Source organism: Muscardinus avellanarius (genome assembly GCF_963383645.1).
Source record: "Muscardinus avellanarius genome assembly, chromosome: 12".
Lineage (NCBI taxonomy): Eukaryota > Metazoa > Chordata > Mammalia > Rodentia > Gliridae > Muscardinus > Muscardinus avellanarius.
In genome coordinates, this window is record NC_137798.1 from 15,644,035 (window position 1) to 15,657,329 (window position 13,295).

Genomic DNA, 13,295 nt, shown 5'->3' on the forward strand with positions numbered 1-13,295 from the left:
ATGGCGAAAAGGGGCACAGTAACGAAGAGATAGATAAAATTAAGCTGTCCCTGACCTTGAAATGTCCAAAGTTCACTTTTATTAAATCAATTTATCAAATCAGCAAGAATCAGATTACACAAATCTATCTTAAATTTAATCATGAAACAGCTTTTACTTTAAACAACTCTATAGTAAATGGAAAAAAAAGAAACATTGGCCTAATTCAGAGTACTGCTTGTTGAGGGATTTACTAAGATAAAAACAACCTATGTTAAATAAGTTGAGTCTTTTTATTTGTACATTTTGACTTTCTTCCTAAAAATCATCATAATAAATTTTATTTTATCCTCATCTAGAACAGTTAGTAACCTGAACTCTAATGAATATAAAAGTTAGCTTTGTTGAAAGTAGGGCCATTTCGACATGGCTGAAGTTCTTCTGGGCTGAAAAAGATGAACAATTATTTGAAAGAAAATAACTTTGATTTAGATAATGATGCTTTGATATCTTTTGAAATATGGAATTAAATAGAAAAGTGTTTTGACTCATTCCAGTTTAAAATATCAGAGTAGAAAATTAATTTTACATGAGCATTTTGTTTAACCTGATGATTAATTCTGACCCCTAACAAATGCAATGTATGGGCATATCTTAAATGGTGGGTGATGAACTTCAAAGATTTCTAGCTTAATTTGAAGATAAAACAGATATGTCACTATACCTATATTGAGAAATATACAATAAATTTTAATGGCCTTAATACTAAAATAAATCTGTAATATTACATCTACTTGTGCAAATGCACAGAAGTACTTCTTCAGATTTTCTCAACTGAAAATATAAATCAAATAGCTAGCTGATATTCTGTTTTAAAAGTTAAAATAATAAGCTGGGTGTGGTGGCGCACGCTTGTAATCCCCGCACTTGGGAGGCTGAGACAGGAGGATCACACAGGTTCGAAGCCAGCCTCAGCTACTTAGTGAGGCTCTCAGAAACTTAGACCCTGTTTCCAAATAAAATATAAAATTGGTCTGGGAGCATAGCCCACAGGTAGAAAGCCTCTGGGTTCCACCCCCAGTACCACCAAAAAGAAATAATAATAGTAATACTTTGGATTCAAGTAATAAAGTAATACTGATCAGGATATCAGTAAGTAGGAAAGAAAAGCTGAGGGAAAAAATTGGAAGGTCTTTTTTAAACATATAACATTGATTTTGAAAAGTATTAAATATTCAAAAAATGAATAAAATAATGTAATAAATACTGATTTTAGCTGGGCGTGGTGGCGCACACTTGTAATCCCCATGCTTGGGAGGCTGAGACAGGAGGATCACACAGGTTCGAAGCCAGCCTCAGGTACTTAGTGAGGCTCTCAGGAACTTAGACCCTGTTTCCAAATAAAATAGAAAATAGGTCTGGGAGTATAGCCCAGAGGTAGAAAGCCCCTGGGTTCCACCCCCAGTGACACACACACACACACACACACACACACACACGGATTTTAAATTTTACCTTATGGATTTTAATATAAAATATAACAATAGAATATTAACACATAAATTAGAGGTTCCAAAAGCCTTTAAAAATAATTTTTGTTCCAAATGACAGGAATTAGCCTTAGGAGGTCATAGCTACTATTCAAAATCTGCATTTTTGGCTATCCTAACAGAAACAGTCTTTCCTGAAATAAGACAGTTTTTGATTTTCAACATAACACTTTAGTGTATTATCCTTTAATTAGAAGTATATGCTTTCAATAAATAAACACTTAATCTAACTTTTAGCATATTCATAATAAATGTAAGTTTGAAAACACTGCTGAGATGTTTGGAAGTTGTACTAAAATTTCTGGACAGCAGCATATAAATTTAAGAGAAAAGGACATATTCTCAAACCCCCAAGAACTATTAGAACTGACTTATCTTAATGAGCTGTCAGCAAGAGGTCAGTAGGGTTTCAGCAGACTAGTTGCTCCCTTAAGATTATATTTTAGACTTGCCTGATAGTAAAGACTGACTTTTTTTTTTTTGGCATGGGGAAGGTAAAAGAAACTCCTTTGTTTCCTTATAAAATTTCTGTGCTCATTTTTAAGAACACTTTGCTTCAGTGTTGTTCTTTATTTTATAATTCTTATGATATTGCCAAGATAATTTTCTTAACACTACAAATAGTAAACAGGAAAGCTTTCACCTTTCATCATAAAATAACACTAATTATACCCCAGATAATTTCAGTTTATTTTGCTTCTCTTCATGCCTTTTATTGAGAAAGTCACAATACTGGTTTGGATTTCCTCAGTTACTAAAAAGAATTCTGCTAATAATTCACAGTAGGAATAAGCATAGTGGCATACTTTAACCATTCTTCTCAACTCATCTGAGAACTGAAAGACCAAACTGTGCTTATTTTAGTGTTGGTGCCAAAGATAAATTAAGTATCAGTACTCATCTAGACTTTTATCTCCCTAATTCTCATCCCTAGATTTATGTGGGAACATGGGCATTAAATAATATGTGCTTATCTTGTCCTCTCTTAACATGAAAAGCCACCAGTTGGCCAGCATCAAGACAATTTCAACTTTCTTGTGAAGTCTGCATTGGAACTAGTACAAGGTTACTAGAGATGTTTTCAAAGGAGTTCCCTGGATTTCCTCATTTCTTATTGCCTTGTAGGAAAGCAGAAGAATCTCTCTTGCTTACTCAGAGTTAGAAATAACTAAACAGCAACTGATAGAGGATTGAAAGCACAGACCATCTTACTTACCACGCTCTCCTTACCACAGTATGAGCTGAAATCGCTTGATACAATCGCAGCATACTGGACCAGCACTTTATTGATAGTCTGAGAAAGCAAAGCAAATATGAGACGTAAGTATGTAGCTTTCCATATACACGACCAGGATAATGCTAGGTCAGGGCAACGTATGTGTTTTTTAAGGTCAAAAAATGCCATCAACAGTGATTATGTCATCTGCGTGGAAATGGATGGAACTGGAGGACATTATGCTATGGGAGATCAGTCAGTCATAAAAAGTAAGAAATCAGATGCTCTCCCTAACATGCAGAAGCTAGGGAGGCAAAGGGTCATAGGAGAAACTTTAGACAAAGAAGGAGAAACTATAAAAGAGCAAATAAGGAGGCTTAACTGAGGTGGGTGAGAGGGAGAGAGGGAAACTCCCTAATGTACATGGCATACATTCATAAACACATCAAAGTCAATCACTAAGCCAAACATGAGAAGGAGGGAGGGGAGGGAATGGGGCGGGAATTAGGAAGGGCTAAATGAGTGACTTGGGCATGTATGCCTCCACCATCATGTACTCCATTAAAATATATGACTACAATGCACCAATGAAAAAATTTAAAAAAAGATGTATGTATGTCTACAATGCACCCAATATAAAATTAGAAAGAAAAATAACCATGAATAAAACTGTACTCTTGCCAAAAGAAGAATCGTAAACTATTACATTTAGGTAATAATTTTTCATAGTTCTGAATACATTTAGACTATATTCTACATGGATCCATTTTAACACAGTTTGCTCCTTTACAAATTATTTTCTAAATTTACTCAGAAGATATATTTGCCATCTTGTAGCAGCCTTCTTTATATTAGGTATTTATTACCTAATTATCTCTAATGTTTCCCCAATTTCCCCCTTTCCTCCCCCTTGTTTGCTTAGTATTACCTCTCATAGTTTCTGATTCTCAACTCCTTATCCTTAGCCCACAACTATCATGCCAAAATCACTAATGATGGTAATCCTCTCCACTGTTCCAAAATACCTTGTTCATGAACAAGACCCAGCATTCCCACACATTTCACTTATTAATGACTATTTTCGGGGATAATGACTCATGCTAAAAATTATCAAAATCTCTTCCTCAAAACCTAAAACTTCAGCTTCTGTTCTGCTACATGATCTCCGTACCTCAGGACACTTATCTACTGTTTACTGCTAGGGCTTGTGTATACGGTGTCCCTCAAGCCTCATGTGTTGAGGTCTTGGTCCTCAGTGCAGCAGTGCTCAGAGGTGGGGCTTTGGGGAAGCTCTTGAATCATGAGAGCCCTGACCCATTGGTGGACTAACCCATTAACACCTGAATGGACGAGTGGGATGCAGGGGACACTGTATCAGGTGGACCTAGTTGAAACAAATTGGGATGCTCTAGAAGATAATTCACTGTCCAGGGTCCCTTCTCCTCTGTGTCTGTCTGTCTGTCTATCTGTCTGTCTCTCTCTCTCTCAGCTAACCCTCTGCCTCATTTCAGGTCCAAGTAATGGAGCCATCACCTATGGACGGAAACCTCTGAAATCATGAGATGAACTTTCTCTTTTTTAAGTTCTTATTTTCAGATATTTTGGTCATAGAGACAGAGAGAGGGTTAACACACTGTGATTGTTTTGACCAAGGAAGCTCTGCTCTCATTAATTGCACATAAAACAAAGCAGAATATCAACTATGTTAATTACATTTATTTCAACTTTGGTAAGATGGATTGTTGGGTTAGAATTTCACTGCTTTCATACATAGCTTGAAGTACTGTAAGACAAATATGGATCTGATTTTCTTGAAAAAGACAAAGACCAAGCAAAAACAAAAAATATATTATCTATTTTTATAGAAAAGCAAAGATGAAAATGCTTTTATTTCCTTTCTTGTACGATATATTTCCCTTAGTTTTTTTAGTGGCTCAAAATTAACTGGGAGAGACATTCTAAAATGCTAACACTAAAGAGAAATGTTTAATCTACAAACATTGAGTCCACCAAATGTGACAATGAGTTTGTTTTATAGACTTTTAAAGTGACAGTGAAAATCTAGAATTAGGGATAACATGTAGATGGAAAATTGATACTTTGTAAAGCACACACAAATATGATAATATGCATCAACTTAAATAGAAAGTTGGTCCTGAAAACTACAAGAGCTTATCAAGCAGCAGACAAATATATCTGAAAAAGCCAATGTTTGGTCAGACTAAAGTATCTTCCAGATGCAGATCTTGAATTTCACTTTAGACATAATTGTTGCACCATTTTTGGCTTTCTTAGGGTGTACTCAGTCCTTTATATACATAAAAAATTACTCTCAATTTGTAGTGTCTTTCTTTCTCTCCTTTTCTTTTCTGTCTTTCTTTCTCTCCTTTTCTTTTCCTTTTCCTTCTCCCTCTCTCCCTTCCTTCCTTCACTAGGCATTGAATCCAGACCTTGGCTCGTCTTTGGTATGAACCATTCCACTAAGCTACATCCCCATCTCTGAATTTACAGATTTGTAATGACACCGTCAATGGTATAAATCCTTTCACTACACTGAAAAAAAAAAAAATAAAAACGGTAACAAGCCACAATCCTAACTTCAGGAGCTTGCTGCAAGTCAGATGTTATAACTGCATAACATAAAGTTTGCAATGCACAAAATGCCCCTACAGCCCAGTGTTATTTAAACATCTAATGATGGCTTACTGAATAGCCTGTTTTTGCTTGTTTGCTTTTTCTGGATAAGGCAGCAGAATCTAGACCTCCACTTATAATCATTCTCAGCGACTGTCCCATGGTCTACCACCTGGCTCTGCTTCACAAGTGCGCATGCGCGCGTGCACACACACCCACACACACCCTAGTTTCTGAATTTGTGCTTGGAGAAATCGAATCCTAGAGTCTCAACATGCCGGTGGCTGCCAGCCAGTATGGGCCGTGGATAAAGAAGAGCGTGTAGGATAAAGAAGAGTCATGTAGGACATAGTTTAAGAGCACACACCCCTCAGAGTTTCAGGTACACAGCAATAATAGCCCCTTGGGTTTCTTTCCTAATGGTCCAATTATACTTGAATGAAAACGTGAAATGCTCATTTTAGGGTCAACTTCAACTTAACTCTAATTTATTCAATGAGGCAAATCCCTATAAGCCATTGGTTATTTAATATCAGTAAGTGTATACTTATGAAATATCTCTTAACTCATTATCAGAGAGCTGTTATAGGGTCAGCAGCATCATAACCATCCTCTGGGAACTTGTTTGGTCCTATCCCAGATCTCGAGTCTGCAACTCTGGAGGTAGGCCCAGTGGTCTGCATTTAAAAAATAAATCTATAGATTGTTTTTAAACAAGTGTAAAGAACTACTGTCCTAACTAATGCATGGCAGTGTGGAGTTAACTGCTCAGAGAGAATCTGCTTATTTCCATACGCAGTCTTTAACAAAGCCTGGAGATAAGATTTCAGAAGTGCGATCTCAGGTCATGAATTTACCTCTTGGGGCTGCTTGAATATACCAGTGAGAACGTTACATAGAGAGATCATAGGCAAACTAGCAAGGGCTGTTTATCTAAAGAAATAGTAATGAATGTTACAGTATTCTTATGGATGCTTCAAAAGAACTGTTATTCAGAGGGCTCCGGATTTAGAAAAGATGACATTCTAATAGGCTTGTGTTGGTGAATCAAGTGATCCTCGTGCATTTAAAGGATTAGGTAGGATGACTAAAACATCTCCCAGCCTCAGCCAGCTCTGACTTAACATGCTGCTCCTCTGGAGCACGGGGCGGGAGGGTTACCAAGTACTCAGACAACGTGCGTGTGCGAGCCAACGCCATGCTGACAGGAGTGGTGTAAATATCCTGTCAAGGCTTCCAGTGGCGCCCTCTACTGTATCCCTCTTATGATCATTAAGTTAAGAATTCTGGATCAAAATCCATCTTTCACAATCCTCTCAGAACAATATGGTAGCGGAGTAACACAAGGAGGAAAAGAAGACTGTCATGCTGTTTCAGCAATAGTAGAAATGAGAATTCAATGCTTTGTGTCCTGTATTTTCTTTTCCACCACAGATACCCAGGTTTGGCCCAACTGGAAAAACAAATGGTGAGATTCTCTTCTCCGATTCATGGGGATGAGGAAGGAGAACAGCTTGGTGGTTGAAAGCACTGCGCCCATACCATTTCTAGTGGGCCACTTTGTTTCATTTATTGAAATATTTTGAGAGTCTGTCATCATTTGACCAATTAGGAAATAGAACAGTACTCCTTGCAAGAGATTTTTGTGAAGAATAAGTGTGATACTATATAAAGTTATGAACATACAATAATGCCCAATGGATGATAATTATTCATTTTAAAAATTATGATTAGGCTGTGGAAAATAAGGTAAAGGAATATATGTGCTTCACTTGACACAATACCTCCACCTGGAAAACAGCCAGACTTATATCCAGGACTTGATAAAAATATGTGTTGTTTTAAAATAATATTAAAGATACCAAGTAATAAAAAAGAAATCACATTTTTTATTAAATGAAGCTGCCCTTGCCTGTCAGGAGCAGCAATTCAACCACTGGCATCCTCTCTTCTCAGGTGCTCACCACCCACTTTATGACTCAGCACAGCCTCTGAGTGTCCTTCCTTTCTATTGGGTTTGCAGCACTTTACTTTAGTAACTTATTCTGCCTTTTATACTCTTTGGGAGGAAAAAATCACTCCTGTAAATCCCATTTTAGAATGTTAAATCTCCTAAAATGTCATTAATATGTCTTATCTCCAGTAGATGATTGAAATCGGTGTAAGTCCCAGAAAGAGAATGCAATTTCAGTATACTTTGATATAAGGATTTCAGTCCTAAGAAGGGTAGAGTTTTCACGATGAATGGTCACATATGATGAAATAATTTTAAACATCTTAAATAGTCTGCAGTTACTGCAAAATAGTGAATTATATTAAGAATAAAATTACGTCAATTACAAGAAAATGGAAGGACCTGGAGAACATTATATTAAGTGAGATTAGCCAGTCATGGAAAGTGAAGGGTCACATGTAATCTGCACAGGCTCGGGCGTAACTGGGATACCAGAGGGACTCCGGATGATGGAGGGGAGACCTCAGTGGAGCCGGGACATGGGCTAGGAGAAGGGGAGGGGGAAGAGTGAAGTTCACTGATGGAATACTCCTTTGACTATGTAAACACTAGTGACTATACTAACACCAACCTCAGTGCTCTATGGGGAAGGGAGATGAGGGGCTGAGCAAGGGCTGTGTGCATGTAGGTCACTGTCAACGTGATTTACATCGTGATATGATGAGGTGAATGGTTCACATCATGATGTGAGGCTTTGACGCACCAATAAAAGCGCATTATATCAAAGCTAAACAAAACCAAGAATTTTTTTTAAAAAAGAGCAGGGGGTGTAGCTTAGAAGTTAGAATGCCCCTGGATTCAATTCCCAGCACCAGAAAAAAACAAGGGTAAGACTGGTAGAACAGATTTGAATGATGTTTATTTTTACATATATATATATATATATATACATATATATATATATATGTATATATATATTTATGCATTTAATTTGCTTTACTTTTTTGTTTTGCATCATAAGATACTGTGTGAGAGTTAAAAGAATATTGATATGATTGTTAAAATTGTTCTCAGCAAAATTTCTTTTCCAATGCAAATTATTAGTTTCTACTTTATTAGAAATCTCTCATTGTTGAATTATTTCCTTGTTATATTAATTGGATATTATTAACTTCCCATGGATTAAAATGTTTTACTTAATTGAATCTTATATTGTGCTAAAAACACACGTACATTTCCACAGTGGTGCACGGTGCTGTATTCTTCTCTTCTTGCTTCAGAGAATGCTCCCCTAATCATATTAATTAACTAATTAATTAATTTATATTTTTGTGGTGCTGGGAATTGAACTCAGTCAGGAACATTCTACTTCTGAGCTAAATAGACCCCCAAGCATTTTATTCTTTGTTTCAAAACAGGGTCCTGCGTAGTTGCTGCAAGCCTCACTAGGTTGCTGAGGATGGTCTTAAACCCTCAATCCTCCGATCTCAGCCTCCCAAATACTAGGGTTACAGGTGTGGGCCACCATGCCTGGCTTGGGTGTGATTATAATATGGCTCTCCACGTGACCTCTCATCCTTGCTATTTCATTTTAGTTTACACCAGTAGCTTCATTGTGGCCGAGCTTAGCTTGACAGCTACACAAAAGGTCAGAGCTGTTTAGACAGGACATTGGCTGAAGCCCTGATCAGCATCCCTTTCTCTGTCAGGACCTCACTGTCTCCTGCCTGCATAACCTGCTGCCTGACTCCTCTGGTGCTGAATTCTACTTACTTTTCTAATAATGTGTGCAAGTAAAATGCCTTACTAAATACATAAATACAAAATACTTTAGATTCTTTTTTTTATTAATTTTTTATTCTTATGTGGGTCATATTGGAAATGGCATATATTCAGACTGTACTTGGTGCCCTACCCCTCTCTTGATTTTTCTTTCCTCTGGACAACAGTTTGTGTCCAGGTTAACTATGCTGTATTCATACTTTTACACATATTTGAATGTAGCAGCCTTCCTCCCCTCCCCTTCCATTCTAGCTTTGCTGAGATTTCCCCTCCATTTGAACTCTTTAACACTGTTGGTGGGACTGTAAGCTATTTCAGCCACTATGGAGATCAGTGTGGATATTCCTTAGAAAACTGGGAATAGATCCACCATATGATCCAGCTATACCACTCCCAGGCGTTTGTCCAAACGGGTGGAATCAGAGAACTACAGTAACATATGCATATCCATGTTCATAGCAGCACAATTCGCAATAGCCAAAATATGGAACCAACCTAGGTCTCCATCAACAGAAGAAGGATTGCAAAATTAGGGGAAATACACACAATGGAATTCTACTCAGCTATAAAGAAGAACAAAATCATGTCATTCGCAAGAAGATGGAAAGACCTGGAGGACGTTATGTTAAGTGAGATCAGTCAGGCACAGAAAGAGAGGGGACATATGTTTTCTTTAAATACTTTAAATTTTTATATGATCCAGTTTCTGCTACAAGTTCTATAGAAATTCAAAAATAGTAGGTAACATACTTTTTCAAACACTATATTCCTAGTGATCTCATTTCATTTTCTTTTCTTGGCACTTACCCAAATTCAGCTGCTAGTCAAGAAAAAAAACCCAAGAGAATTTTTAGAATTATTCTTCTCCAGATTTCACTGGGGAAACCATAATCACCTTTGAATAAGATAGTCTTCTCTAGGAATGATCTGAATAAATGTTTTTGAGCTATTATCTTAAAAATAAATGGCTTGTTTTCCTCGTTAATAGATATACGGATTTAAGTTCAACATATTTCATGTCAAATAAATATTTTAAGAGAAGTTAGGCTGGGTGTTTGCCTAAAAATCTTTGTTAGCACATTTCCTGCTAAGTAAGTAAAGCTGATTCCTATCCTTTTAGGCTCTTTACAGTAGGAGCCTAATTTTCCCACATCAACGGACAGCCTTCTAGGCTCCATTTATCCCAAGCTCTTCTCTTGTAAAGACCCCTAAGGCTAAAGCCGTTAGTCACGGAATGATAAACAGCTCCCCTACAGGGTCATCTAAAATGTGTCTGATGTTTTATGACCTGGAAGTAAATTTTTATGATCTTAAACTGTGTAGCTTCTGAATTTAATTGCGATTTCAGCATAAATTATCCTATAATACAGATGACATCGTCTACAATATATTTTTCCTAATTATCTAAATTGAACAAGTTTAAACTTTTCTAAGAGATAGGGCCAATGACAGGGTTGGACTCAAGCCCCCTATTCATAGGGCAAACAACTTCACACTCTGGCGATGATGCCAAGTGGAGCCGTGAACTCATTGTATTTGTGATTAAAAGCAATGGTTGATGTACATACCTGTTGAGTGTTAAATTGTGCCTTCTCAAAACTAACATGTTAAAGCCCTAATCCCCAGTGCTTCAGAATGTGACTGTGTTGGGAGCAGGGGTCTTTTTTAAAGAGGCAATTAGGTTCAAATGGCCCTAATCCAACATGAAATATGGCAACATCGAAACCATATACACAGAGGAAAGGCCTTTCAAGACAGAGCAAAAAGGCAGGCCATCCGCAAACTAAGGAGGGGGCTCAGAAGGAAACTAGCCTGTGCATGGCTTGATCTTGGGTCAAGCCTTCAGAAAATAAACTTTTGTTGTTGAAGCGTACTCAATAGGTGACGTTTTGAAGCATCAGTAAAGTGTGCAGGGGTGGGGGGCTCTCAGTAAACCGTTACTGAGTGAACATCCTGAACTTCAGTCCTTTCAGCTCCTGGAGTCAGGCTTATGTTTCTGTCAGCCAGATGCAGAAATATGCAGATATTCCCCCAAATTATTATGTCCGTCATGTTACTACCCTGCTTAAACACGACGTTTTCAAAATCAACCAAGACATTACGTCTACACTCCTTAAAACTGGACAACAGGCCCAGGTTCATTCTCCCAGCCTCTCCTTACGATTTTTCCAGACAGAATCATTTCTCCTGCCCTGTTAGGGTGCTCAGGTCTATCTCTGCTTTTTTTCTTGCCGTCCATTTGGTTTAGAATACTTTGTGTGTGTGTGTGTGTGTGTGTGTGTGTGTGGGTGCTGAGGATTAAACTCAGGGGCACTCTACCTCCAAGCTACATCTGCAGCCCAATTTTTTACTCTTTATTTTGAAACAGGGCCTCACTAAGTTGCAGAGGGCCTCACTAAGTAGGTGAGGCTGGCTGCAAACCCGGATCCTCCTGTCTCAGCCTCCCAGGTTCACAAGCATGAGCTGCCATGCCTGGCTTGGTTTAGAATAATTTTTTAATTTCACCCTTTTAGATTGTCACGAGCTCTCCTTTTACCATAAGGCCTCTGCTTATTTCAGTATTTATCGGACTTCATTTCCCTTGATTTACTATAGGTCCCTATGTCAAACTAAATCACATAGCTGCCATCTTCTAATGAGTTTGTGATGTGTAATTTTGGGGGGTAAGATTTGGTAGATGCTGCTTCTCTTATTTCCTATATTCTTCTGAAACTCTTGGCAAAATGGTAAGCATACAGCAAGCTGCCATTGAGAAGGAAAAGAGGCCTGATGAGAGGTTTGACTGATGAAATTCAAGCTGTCACTAACTAAATTCATAACTAAATTCAGTCATAACCCAAAACATAAAAATCAATTGAACTGTTCCGATTCATATGACAGTTATTGACTGATTTGTAATCAGAACTCAGATTTCATAACTCCAAGTCCAATAAATATTTCACTATGCCACAGTATTTGCCAAGATATATTTGCCAATTTATATATAAAGTGCCAAGACTTACTTTCAGCCAGAAAGCACTACATTTGAAAACAGAACTCATTTGGCCATCTATGGAAATCTCTTAATTTAGTCATTAATGTGAACAATAAGTAGGTTTCTAAGATGATGACCCCATAATAAAGACAGAAAATGTACCAGTTCACATGGCAAACTTAGAAATAGCCTGGGTAGTATTACCAGGGAAGGCTGATATTAGGAAACAGCATTTCTTTTCCAGATTGCCACAACCCCAGAAATGATTCATTCCATTCAACTTACCTTCGCAAATCTTCTCATTAAGTGAGATAGCGCTTCAGGGTTAGGGCATTCTAGTTTCTTAATGATCTCAAAGCTCTGATTGAGCTGAGCAAAGACATCAACCACAGAGCAAGAGAAGAGTGCGTGATCAGAGGTCTGCTGGAACTGAAGAGAGAGACAGTGAAACCATCCCCGTCGGCACGCTGGGCTACGGAAAGAGTCTGCATTACCTCACACAAACACCCGAGTGTCCCAGATCATACATCCACACCTCCCAGTAATTAAACGCTCCTTCACTTTCAAATAGTTCAACCAAGGGGTTGAAAGGATAGTGGAAATAATATCCTGGGGCAGACTGCTACTAATTGGGTTTTCCATTGCTGACCAGGGACACTGGTTCTTGCAGTATTCTTTTTCCTTGTTAGTGATCTGGTTGTGGTTCAAAAGAATTGCTGGAGAGGAGTGGGGAGGATGTAGGCTTTAATTTAGAAATCCTGGAGAAATTCTAGGGGAATAAAAGAGTTTAATAAAAATCTGGGGGAAATCGTAGAGTCAGTACCATTCAAGCAGTAAAGAAAAAACTTGAGGGAAAAAGGTGATTTTTTTCAAAAAGAAACTCCTGGAGTTTTGACCAGCCTTGTACATTTGTGCTTAGCCTGGGCATGGTGGTGTGCTTCTATGATCCCAGTATTGGGAGGCTGAGCCAGGAGGACAACGGGTCCGAGGACCGCCTCAGCAATTACTGAGACTCTCATCAACCTGGCGAGACTCTATTTCAAAATAAGAAATAAAATCGTGCTGGGGGTGTAGCTCGAGGGTAGAATTCCTCTGGGCTCAATCCCCAGAAATATAAAAAATAAAAAAATGTTTTAAATATTATTCTTTGGGGGTATTATAACAAAAATAAATAAATAACCATGAGCCCAATGATTGCCCTTAGCT

The 13,295-nt window shown here is 37.9% G+C and overlaps 1 protein-coding gene across 1 annotated transcript in view; it reads right to left on the minus strand.

Moving 5' to 3' along the window:
* UNC13C (unc-13 homolog C) overlaps positions 1 to 13,295 on the minus strand; it is a gene marked incomplete at both ends in the record, with an annotated part of 469,864 nt that overhangs the window by 132,320 nt on the left and 324,249 nt on the right. The window contains 2 exons of the mRNA XM_080707444.1: positions 2,746 to 2,823; positions 12,375 to 12,518. Coding sequence (XP_080563570.1) covers positions 2,746 to 2,823; positions 12,375 to 12,518 — 222 coding nt within the window. The remainder of the gene's footprint in view (positions 1 to 2,745; positions 2,824 to 12,374; positions 12,519 to 13,295) is intronic.